General features: G+C 43.9%; 1 protein-coding gene across 1 annotated transcript in view; it reads left to right on the forward strand.

Moving 5' to 3' along the window:
• Positions 1-12500, forward strand: part of LOC115538984 (sterile alpha motif domain-containing protein 14-like) — a 23809-nt gene that overhangs the window by 3842 nt on the left and 7467 nt on the right. The window contains 1 exon segment of the mRNA XM_030350183.1: positions 2147-2195. Coding sequence (XP_030206043.1) covers positions 2159-2195 — 37 coding nt within the window. The 5' untranslated portion in view covers positions 2147-2158.

A 12500-nucleotide genomic window follows, 5' to 3' on the forward strand; every position in this document is an offset into this window, starting at 1 on the left:
ATATTAATACAGTGATATGGTGCATTTAACGGAGCTTTCATATCAATCTACCAAAATAGAGGGTCAAAGTAAAGGCTTTCAAATTAAATTTCAGCACAGACAGGGCCTATGGCTCATTTGTTAAGACGTATGTTCATGAATATTGAATGGCCTTGCTCCAAGGCTCATAACAATAAGGTATGCACTTCTTAAGTGGAGCAGTATTCTGCTGTGAGCTGGAAGGGGGTCAGGAGGCGGGGCTGTAACCAAGGCCACTGGGTTAATGTCTGACATAGTGAGCACATCCTCAGCTGAGGAAACCTTTCTATTTCAAGTGCTCGTCTGCCGTTAAAAAGGTCATTTGGGTTCTCCTTTCTTTAAACCTTCCTGTCCTCCCATGTATCCTCTCCTCTCCTTTCTCTTCTCCTCTGTCCTTTCTCTTCTCCTCTGTCCTCCTCTCCTCTCCTCTCTCTGCTCCTCTGTCTTTTCTCTTCTCCTCTCTCTTTCTCTCCTCTTCTCCTCTGTCCTCTCACTTCTCCTCTCTCCTCCCCTCCTCTCTCTACTCCTCTACCCTCTTCTCTCTCTTCTCCTCTGTCCTCTGGCTTAACCTCTCTCATCCTCTCCTCTCTCTTCTCCTCTACCCTCTTCTCTCACTTCTCCTCTCTTTTTGTCTTTCCTCTCTCCTCCCCCACGTCACAGAGAAATGGGTCAGCAGTATCACAAACATCTGCTCATCAGAGTTCCCTGACAACTCTCTCATGACTCCTCCGCTGTGCAGACACTGCCTTGACAGAACACCAGACAACATGAGTGTGTGTGTGTGTGGTGTGTGTGTGTGTGTGTGTGTGTGTGTGTGTGTGTGTGTGTGTGTGTGTGTGTGTGTGTGTGTGTGTGTGTGTGTGTGTGTGCATGCTTGGGTACGTGTATGTGTGTGTGTGTGTGTGTGTGTGTGGCCAGAGTGGGCAGAGGCTAGAGTGGGCTCTTGGGAGGTCAGACCCTTAGAGAGGACAAGGTGATGTAGAAGACATGTAGAAGAAGTGTATGTGTGTGAATTGGGAGGGGAGGTGTTGGGTTGGGCAATGTAAGTGAGGGAGGCAGGAAGGGAAAGAAATAGCAATATGATGATGAGAAGGGGTTTCAGACTGCATTGTCTTGGTGAAATGTAATTAATAAATAAATACACAGATACAACGTCATGTAACTGTACTTTGTTGATGGTGAAGAGGTTGCATATCTATCTGCGTAAACAGGGCTCCTTACATCTGAAACAAATCGCATGACGCCCACCGCCCACCGGTCTCCGCTCACTCTCTATCCATTATGCGTTGGACAGACAACGACGATGGGACTGACACTGAATAATACATTTTAGGGCTGTCTGACTACGCGTAAACGTTGTATTAAAGATTCACCTGGTCTGGGGAACGCACCTTGTCCATTATTTAGGTTTGCGCTCGCCTGAACTCTGGAGGGTTCTCCTGAGTCCATTTGCAGCCTGGGGTCAACCATTGACTCTCAAGGGCCAGGAGCCCCTTTTCAGAAAGTGTGTTGTAGGTAGGGGAGAAGTCAGCGGTCCTCCAATTGAGGAAACACCTTCTCATCCATCAGTGTGAAGAGGGTTAAACGTTAGTCTCAGAGAAACTCTTTTTTGGACTGTATCTGCGGCTTTTACAGGGTCTATGGTGTCTGCCTTTTAATATGTAGTCTCACAAGTTAGACTTTAGATTAATCATTTAAAGTCTGACAGCAGGCAAGCTCTAAAACGGGGCGTTTTTTTCAACCAATCATATTGTTGGTGGCGGGCATGATTTCCAATGTGAAGAGATAAGCTATAACATCCTGTCTGGACAACAATGTCCTTATAAAACATGTCTGTAAACGTTTCAAATTAACCCCATGTGCACTGGTCACTGTACAATCCTTTCCAAAAGTCGCTCAGTCGCACAAATTAGTATCCCTTCGGGAGAACATATATTATTCAAGCCCTGCCTGTGTCGTCCACCCCCAAAGTTTTGCTATAGCAGAGTAGTACTGCTGAATAATCCCAGAATATTCAATATTTTATCCCTGCTACAAGGTGTATAACTATTGGCATTTTATAAATGAATTTCCATCTCAATGAATACGTGTCCTTTTAACGACCCTTCCGTTTCTGGTCTGTTGCTAGTTCTGGCTCGTAATGTCTACCACCCTGGATGACACAGAAAACGTGTTTGGTAAGTCTTTCTCTCGCTTTGTCTCTCACACACACATGCATGCACGCGTCCGTAAACCTCTTATACAGTTCACATATTAAGAGAACATACTGTAGACTGTCAACATAGGTTTAAACCCAGATCCTTCTGGCTGGGAGTTTAACACTCACAACTTTACTATCATGCTCTCCCCAATCTCTAGTTCCATTACAGTAGAATGTGCTTGGTCGCCTGGGTCTACAAACCTATCCATTCTGAAGCTCTGTCCAAATGTACCGCTCACCTTTACCCATAACTAAGCCTGTGTGTGTGTGTTTGTGTGGGTGTGTGTGCATAGCCGCGGGAACGTATTCTCAGCAGGGGGTGCTGGAAAAAAAACAACTCAGCCTGCACTAGACTCGCAACTCGCTACATTGATAAAAAAAAGATATATAGCAGCGCAGCTCAATTACACCAGTGCATGCGCGCACAGTCGAAAATCGATCGTTGTGGTCACACCATGGTTCACATCCAGCTGCTCACAGAACAAGTTTAGCGCACCCAGGGCCGGTTCTGGCCCTTTTGTAGCCCTAGGCGAGATTGAGTTTTTGCGCCCCCCCCCCCCCCAATAGCGAGCCGAGCGTTGCCCTGTTAATTTACATTGCTATATTAAATCACTTAAGACGCATATTAACTGATTTACCTTTACTTTGCTTGCAGCATTTTCACACAATTATAGCTCCACTATACTACATTGCAAATAAATGTGTGATGCATGGACAACAAACAGAAATGTTTCAGAATATTTTCTTTTTAATTATTTTAAATGACTTATATACATTCATAAACACTTAAGCATACAAGTAAAAATAAGCCAAAAGTATCAAGTCAAAATATGCAAATATATACAAAAATGCTACAAAGAATGTTATGAACTTAAAAAAAAAACACACTAAAAGAACACTATAATGGACACCAGTTTAACTATTAAACACTCTACGAACAAAAGTGCAGTTGTATCGGGCATTTCTATTGACCTTTCAAAGTGACGCAGCATTAGAATTTGACAATTCTAGACTTCCTAATGGCAAATGTGTTGATGGTATCATCAAATGATATCTGACTTGAGACCTCTTGGTTGACGCTCATCAGTGCAAGCCCATTGAGGCGTTCTTGACTCATCGTTGACCTTAGGTAGGTCTTCAGTAATTTTAATTTTGAGAAGCTTCTTTCAGCAGAAGCTACAGTCACAGGTAATGTGACAGCAATTCTTAGGGCCACCCACATATTTGGGAAAACTTCTTCAAGTTTCTTCTCTTTTAAGTGATTTAGAATTTCCATTGTCGTCATGCCGGCTTTTGGCAATGCTTGGAAATTGTTCAACTCAAGTGCCAGTTCCCTCCCGTCAAAGTCTTTATGGTCACCTTGGCTCAGAGTGTTGCTGAGGGTTTCGCACTCCTGGGCGAGTTCTTCCTCTGTCAAATTAGGGAAGTTAATTAACACTCCAAACTTGTCCTGAACATCACCCAAAAGCTTGAAGCGTTCTTGCAGTGATGTTACCGACGCATCGACAATAACATTGAAGAAGGAAATTTCTAATTTCTTAAGTGCGTCTCCTTCTGGCTCATCAGGGGATTCATAAGAGAACTGTCTCTTTGTTTTTCTCAGCCTCTTCTGCTTTAGGACGGTGTCCACATTGATCTCCTCACAGAGATCTCTTGCGGATACCTGAGCAGAAGCGAACCCAGTGCTTCTATAGCTCACCAGAGAGTCTACTGTTTTCCTCAGGAGATTCAGAGCCACATCCAGCTGCATTGACACAGACTGCAATGCTTTGCTGACATGATGTATTTTGGCCAGCATGTCATACCACACAATGCTACAAATGGTGAAGCGGTATGACCCAACTTCTTCAGCCAAAGACTGTGCTTCAGTTATTACCATTGAGTCAGTGGCTTTCTCCCTGACCTCAAGAAGGGCATCCCTCACCTCCGCTGTCTGGAATCTCACAGCCTGCACACTGCTGCTAATTCGACTTTCCCATCTTGTATCTGACCAGGATTTCACAGTTGTTTGGACGTGGTGCTTTAGGATGGCCCACCTTTGTGTGGAGGCAGAGAATAGTGTAAAAATTCTTTGTAGGTAGCCAAAATAACTGAGTGCATCCGTAGAACTTTTTGCTGCATCCGCAACAACAAGATTTAAAGTATGTGCTCCGCACGGGACGAATAAAGCTCTTGGATTTTTTTTCAGAAGTCTAGCTTGGACACCTTTGACCTTTCCCTTCATATTTGCGCCGTTGTCGTAAGACTGTCCCCGGCAGTCTTCGAAGGGAAGGTTGAACTCTTCTAGTCTCTTCAGAATGAGGTTGGAGAGGCTTTCTCCCGTGGATGATTCAACTTCAAGGAACCCCATGAAATGTTCTTTTATTTTTGGGGTGTCGGTGTCGTCTGCTGCAACAATTCTAACTATAACCGACAACTGCTCTACGTGGCTGAGGTCTGGGGTGCAATCCAAAATAATGGAATAGTATTTGGCCAGCTTTATCTCCCTTAACATATAGTGAACAATTTTTTCACCAATGCAATCAATTAGTTCATTTTGAATATCCTTTGACAAGTATGTTGCATGCCTGGCTCCTCTCTCCACATCAGCAACATGTTGTTTGAGAACTGGGTCAAACCTGGCCATGAGCTCAACTTCCTTAAGGAAGTTCCCATTATTTGGCTGGTATAGTCTGTCTGAGCTCCCCCGCATGGGAATATTTCGCTCGGCCAAAGACTGTATTATGGCGACCAACCTGGTCAGCACATCACGCCACCTCCTCCTTTCAGCTTGAAGGAGTGCCATTTCCATTTTGTCAATTGTTTGGCCCTTTTCAAGTCGAGTCTCCAGTTCCTTCCATGAGGTCATGTGCCCTAAATGCTCTGAACTTTGCTCATGGCTTTTCAGGATCTCCCCGCAATTCTTCCAGTCATTTAGGCCACTACTATTGAGGTTAAAATGTTTCTTTGAAAAGAGCTTGCAGCAGAAGCAGTACAGAGTATTGGTTTTCCTTGAATATACAAGCCAGCTTCTCTTGACTTTCTCCCCATTGACTAATTTCCTGTAGAAGTAGTGGTGGTGGCAGCTTCTCCCATCATCTCTTTTGGGAAATGTAAAGTCTGGATTGGTCTTGTATGGTCCTCTACTAACTAACTCAGTCCTTACCGCATCACAGAGGGCTGGCCAGTCAGCAGGATCTATGGGTGCTCCCTGGATATTAGGAATTGAGGAGGGTGAGGTGTCTGCAGGCGGCAGTGTAGTAGCAGAGCATGTTGCGGTTGTTGTTCCTTCACTGGTCTCAGTGGTCTGTGTTTTACTGGTGCCTGGAATACTAGATGTGGCCCCTTCACCTGTATCAGCCAGATGTGGTTGAAATTAGTTTCATAGGGATTTCATAGGGATCTTCAAGTACATTTTGTCAGGTGGTTGTTGGCTTAGTTATGCAAAGGACTTACTTGCTTCAGGCTGCGTGTCCCTGGTCTCAGTCGTCTGTGTTTCACTGATGCCCTGAGTGCTTGATGTCCCTTCACCTTCACCTGTATTCAAGCATATAGTATACCAGACAAGCAGTGTTTAATAATGATGTGAAAATGATCATGTATTTGAATTACTTTTAGAAAACAAGCTATGGACGTGGCTTGAATAAATACTATTAAATAGACTCACTCACCTGATGCAGGCTGTGTGTACCTGGCCTGTGTTCCACTGGTCCCTGGAGTACTACTACTGGATGTCCCTTCTCCTGCTGCAGCTGTATTTAAACATAGAGTTCATCCATGCTGTTCATTACACAATTGCATTTGGTCATTTCTATCATCCTTCCACATAGTTGTATTGTACAAATACATTTTATCTGACCATGTAACTTGTAGTAGGTAACTTACAATTACTACCACCACTACTATTATTACTACTAGGCTGCTACAAGACTAAATAATACTACTAATAACAAAAAAGTTATAATAATAATAGTAATAATTGCTAATAATAACAATAACAAAAACAGCAACAATAGTACTAGTACTAGTAGTGCTCTGTAAGGTGACCTTGGGTGTCTTGAAAGGCGCCTCTAAATTAAATGTATTATTATTATTATTATTATTAGTTGTACTTACAAAGTTCAGAGAGAGGTGAACATGACGGATCAGGTGTCCTTTCTCCTGCAGGTGCTGGCTTCTGCAAATATTGCTTGAGTGCATCTGGCCAATTAAAAAAATATATATACGAAATACTGTTTATTCCGTGTTTTTTGGCCTTTTGTAAATTCATTGAAACCGAAACCGAACCGTAAAAGGAAAGGGAGATTACTGGTTGTAGTCTTTTCGCTCGGTTTTAGCCCTACGGTTGATACGGAGAACCGAGCAAAAAGACTACAACCAGTCTCCCTTTCCGTTTCCGGTTAGGGTTAGGGGGGGCCTGAAAACGCGATTTGAAAATTCAATCATTTCGAATTATAGAATTCAAAATTAGCCAAATACCCGGGACAGGACCAATAGTAAGAATTTCGTTGGTAATCACTCTTATTTCATCCTAGACAAACCAGAAACGGGGCTCAATGTTCAAAATACCGGAATTGTCCCTTAAAAGTCGGTGGCTAGCGGTGGCTAGCGCCGCGGTAGCTGCCTGAGCGGCCGCAATGTTACATGATGCACTTGACAGCCTGACATGAGTTTGACACTATAATGGCAGAGGTCAACGTCAATTACCTCTATACTGGGCTTTCTTTTCTTCTTCTTCTTTTTTACGTTTTCGTCCTTGCGCGCCAGAGGGTTTAACTTTAGTCCTTTTCATTTTAAGAGTCAATACCTATGTCAAGCTTGATCGACGCATCTTAATTTACCGAACGTAACGTCTTTCACGCCACGCAACGCCCCGCAACGCCCTTGATCGACGCATCTTAATTTACCGAACGTAACGTCTTTCACGCCCCGCAACCCCCCCCCCCCCCCTGGAAAATGATTTACAAAAAACATAAAAAAAAACGATTAACTAAACGTCTGGCTGAGGGGGCGCCCTAGGATAATCGTGTTTAATAATAAAAAAAAATCTTCGCTTGTTTAATTAAATTAAATTAATTAAGGGCGCCGCTAGAGGGCGCCCCCAACACATTTGTCGCCCTAGGCAATTGCCTAGGTCGCCTATGCCAATCGCCGGCCCTGAGCGCACCACATCTCCCCTCACACTTTTTCATATAACTTTTTTTCAGCACTAGGTCATATGAGCATTAAATAAATGCTGCGTCTCAAAATGCCTTGGACAGCAGCGAGGATGACTCCATTTGCCACGGGCCGAAACATTGCGGAGGGACCACAGCCAGAGCGAACACAGCGGGGCAGAGGAGTGTCAGGAATAGTCTTTGGTGTACACATCAGTACGGCCTATTTGCACTACTGTTTAGTGGCAATGCAGTGTTTTATTCTATGCCTTTTTATTTTCGTATATTAGGCTATTTCAATGAATACAATTTATTTATTTATAAAAACAAGATCTGATTCCAAATATAGGTCGTCTTACAATGGGGTTTGTGTTTATATTCGGACCAATACGGTACAGCGGGCGCTCACATGACGTTAAGCATTTCCTGGTGCATAATGTGACGCTTCAGAACCTAAAACCCCGTTTCTCCCCGTTGACGCGACAACACATAACCGGCGTTTTCAGAAATCTCCACTTTGGCCGGAGTTTTTAGAAATGATCGTTTTCTGTGATAAGACAGGGCCTCAGACAGGGGGTGCTGCAGCACCCCCAGCACCCCTACTTCCCGTGGTACTGTGTGTGTGTTTATTACTGTGGACTCAGCTGTTTGTGGCTTACAGAGCTTGGCTGGGTTTTGTTGATCTATTCCCTCTTTGGTCATTTCTAGCACATAGACACACAAATACACACACACACACACACACACACACACACACACACACACACACACACACACACACACACACACACACACACACACACACACACACACACACACACACACGTAGACAATGATGCACACACACACACACGCACACACGCACACACACACACACACACACACACACACACACACACACACACACACACACACACACACACACACACACACACACACACACACACATACTTCTATGTAGTTACTCTTTATAGCTTCTGCCAGACGGGTCCAGAATGTCTCCCGCTGCACTGTGTTCATATGACCACTAGGGGGTCAATAACATGCTGGACATGCCTTGACAAGCACAGCTTCGTGTGTGTAGAAATACCCCTGGTTCTTCTTGTTTTTATGCACTTCATTATGTGGTGCTAGACATTTGCCACGCCTTGGAGCTACGAACTGATATGATGGTCAACAAAAAAACTAAATTGTGTATTACTAACCCTAACCCTATTTCTCAGTTGGGCCCATGAGCAATCAACCAACTGTCACTCTCTGTAATTCTGTGACTTCTGTGCTTTGATGATTTCAATCCTTCCCATGAATCCTTCATAACCTCTCTCTTCTTATCGTGCGTGTTCTCCTCTCATGCAGACCTCCATTAAGGGCCGACCAAAAACATATTGATTTCTACAGGCCGTAACTTTACATCTGATGCTCAGCTCTGGACTTTTATACGTCTCCTGATCAGTTGATCAGAGACATCTCTCTCAACCACACTGTCTCTCTCTCCCCCCCTTCTCACATGTCCATGCTCTCCGACTGCTTTGATGCCCTTCCGCCAGTGCTTCCACTTATAACTCTCTCTCTCTCTCTCTCTCTCTCTCTCTCTCTCTCTCTCTCTCTCTCTCTCTCTCTCTCTCTCTCTCTCTCTCTCTCTCTCTCTCTCTCTCTCTCTCTGCTTTTGTCTGTTCATCTGCAACCCCCTGCTGTAATGCAATGACTCTACCTGTCTATCTCTACCACTATTTGCCTCTTCTCTCCTATTCTCCAGTTCTTCCTTCCTATTCTCTCCTCTCCTCCACCTCTTCTCTCCTCCACCTCTTCTCTCCTATTCTCTACTCTCCTCCACCTCTTCTCTGCTCTTCCCTTCCTTCCTTCCCTCCTCTCCTCCCCCTCTCCATTCTTCCTCTCTAAAGCCATGTCAATCCAGTCTGTGGGTGTGAACAGAGAATATGTGTGTTTAGGTTTGTGTTTGCGTGCATGGCCGTGTGCTTGCATGGCTGCATGCGTGTGTGCGCGTGCGTGCATGCGCAAACGTGCGTACCTCAGGTGTCAGCACTGTTTACACAGGGGTGTCTGCAAGTCTTGCAGGTGAGCTGAGGTGCATGTGTATCCTGTGTGTGTCTGGTGTCTCCTCTACAGAAATGATGAAACAGATGTAGGTGCTTTGGAACATGTTTTATGTGTACAGTTTGAGCTACTATGTGACGTGTGAACATTTCATGTTATACACAGCTGTAACAGTTGCTTAGTTCATCCATCCATTCATTCAACTCCATATGTGACTCATACTCAGATAGTGCAAGAGAAGAGAGAGAGACTCCCTTGTGTTTCAGCACTTTATCTGCACTGCCTAACAAAACGGTGTTCTCTGGCTGCCGTTCCGGGCACACCTGTCGGATACCCAAGGGCATCCGAAATCCTCCAGGATATGTTTCTTCTTTCTTCTGTGTGTTCGATTGGATGTTAGGCTAAATTATACTCGTGAACAGAGAATGCTCCATGCTGGTGTTGCAGCCTGTTTTTGCAATAGCAGAGGAGCAATTATGTGGGAGACACAAAGAAGAGCCATTAGGACGTGCAGATTTAGAATGTTTTCTGCATAAATATGCCCACATCAAGGTCCCTTTATATCGGCTAGACCTTGGGGGGAGAGAGAGCGAGAGCGAGAGAGAGAGGGAGCCAGAGGGACAGCGAGAGGGAGAGAGGGACCAGAGACAGAGAGAGAAGGAGAGATAGTCAGACCGACAGAGAGAGAGAGAGAAGAGAGAGAGAGAGAGAGAGAGAGAGAGAGAGAGAGAGAGAGAGAAGAGGGAGGACTCTATGAGAGGAGAGAGAGAGAGAGAGAGAGAGAGAGAGAGAGAGAGAGAGAGGGAGATAGACAGAGACACACACACACACGCGGTATACCGTCTCCGTTCTGGGGAAGGTTACCCTGTCAGAACCAATCAGGTTCTGACTATGTCTCCATACAGTGAAGGCAGAGCACCGCAGCGCCACTAAATCTCTTTGTTTCATTTACAAAGTACAAGTGGCTGCAAGGTCAGGTCATGGATGCCTCCTGTTTGCATTTTAACTGTAGAATAAGTGAGGACATCTCTCACTTTAAGTCTATTCTTTCACTCTCAATTCATCATTCTTCACCGTTTCCATTGGAATTCAATTCATTATAATTCAAGGGTAAATGCTGAGTTAAAATCCACAATATGTTCAGAAAACCAGATGTACAGCTTAGCACTGACAGCACAAAATGGAAGCTATACAACCCAAATGCTTAGGCAATATTTCTGTAAAATAGTTGGGTCAAAATGTTCCATCTACATCATAACATCACAGCTATCTGTAGATCCAATGTTCTGCCCCAAAGAAAAATGTACACAAGACGATTGTTAATGACGTGTGAAGTAGGCTGCATAAAATATAATAATAATAATTGATTGAATTTATATAGCGCTTTTCTAGACACCCAAAGACGCTTTACAGTGAAGGGGGGGACCTCACACACCACCACCAGTGTGTAGCACCCACTTAGGAGATGCACAGCAGCCAATCTGCGCCAGATCGCTCACCACACACCAGCTTGAGGTGGAGAGTGAAGGAATGAATGAGTCAGCCAATTATACAGAAATGAGGAAAGGAAGGAAATTCTCTGCAGAGTCACGTTTCCTTTCTCTGCCCAACTGCGCTCATCTGCGCGTGTATGATTGGACTTGTTTGATGGGAGGGGCTTAGGGCAGGGGGACGATCTATTTATTATTATCAATAAGAAGTTAATTTACTTACTCAAAAGAGGGTAACATTCCCCTTTATGATTAGCTATTCTAGGGGTTTAGTATGACCAGTTTTAATTACATGCAGAAATAATAATAAAAAAATCTTTATTTGCTTGACTGTAAAAGTGCTCAAACTCTGGACACCAAGGAAGAAATATAGAGAATTTTCTTTATTTTTTGTCCCAAATTTCTTATCTTGGATTATCTAGTTTAATCATCTTATCTTATCGTATTTATATTTCCTGCTATAGCATATATGAAGTACAATCAAAGTAAACAAGCCATCTTAAATCTAGTGTGGTGGAATGATACAAGGCTTTGTTTAAAACCAGAGTGTGTGTAGGTGTTTGTGTGTGTATTCACTTGTTACACAAACAATAACACTATGTGTATCAAAAATAACTGTTGGAAGGGCCAGAGCCTTTAGCCAGGATGAGTCATCTTCTGTGCATGTGTGTGCGCACGTACTCGGATTTGTGTGTGTAGCGTGGGCGTGTGAATAGCTGCACAGCAGAATATTTTGTTGACTCACTCAATTCTTCCTTAGGTTGACGGTACAGTTTGTCCCCCGACCTCCTTCCACTTCCTTCCCCAGCTCCCCCACCTCTGCCCAGTTCCCTCCACCCACCTATTCCAAGCTCGTCACCTCAGACGGCACAGGCATCTCAGACAACACTCTGTACCATGTGAAATATAAAGGAAAGATTTGATTCCATTTAGTCGTTTAGGATATAGCGTTTTTTATCCAAAGTGATTATGTGATGAGATCGAGAACATTTCAAGAGTTGACGCCACTTCAAACCAAAAAAACGGTCCACGACCAAGTATTGTTATTGAACAAATATCGAAAGCAACAATGAAATGGTATTTTGTTGATAGGTCATTAATGAGCAGGTAGAGGGTTTGGGGTGGACTGTGGATTTGAGCATTCAAACCCACAACATTTTGGCCGGGCGTCTGACGCGCAAACCTCTATTCAGCGCTTCATTTTCACCCTCTGAGCAATGACGGAACTCTGCTGACATGTTTTAGCGTTCAGTCCCTTGCTAGTCATTACAATCCAGACGTGTTGTCTTGCAGATGGGGTCAACGTATTCGGGGGGGAGGTAGATGATGACGCCCTACAATCACCTACTCTTTCCCTGGGGATCTCACACACACACACACACACACACACACACACACACACACACACACACACACACACACACACACTCGTAAATGTCAACATTCAATTCTCGAACATGGAAGAAATCAATCAATGAAAGCCCCATATAATGTTAAATTGCAAAGCACAAAAAAATAATAAAGAAAATGAGCCTAACCCTAACATTATTATTATCAAAGAGGATTTGATGGCGTGGATGCTTTTTGAATAATTCATTAATT

This window comes from Gadus morhua, unplaced genomic scaffold, assembly GCF_902167405.1.
Source record: "Gadus morhua unplaced genomic scaffold, gadMor3.0, whole genome shotgun sequence".
NCBI lineage: Eukaryota > Metazoa > Chordata > Actinopteri > Gadiformes > Gadidae > Gadus > Gadus morhua.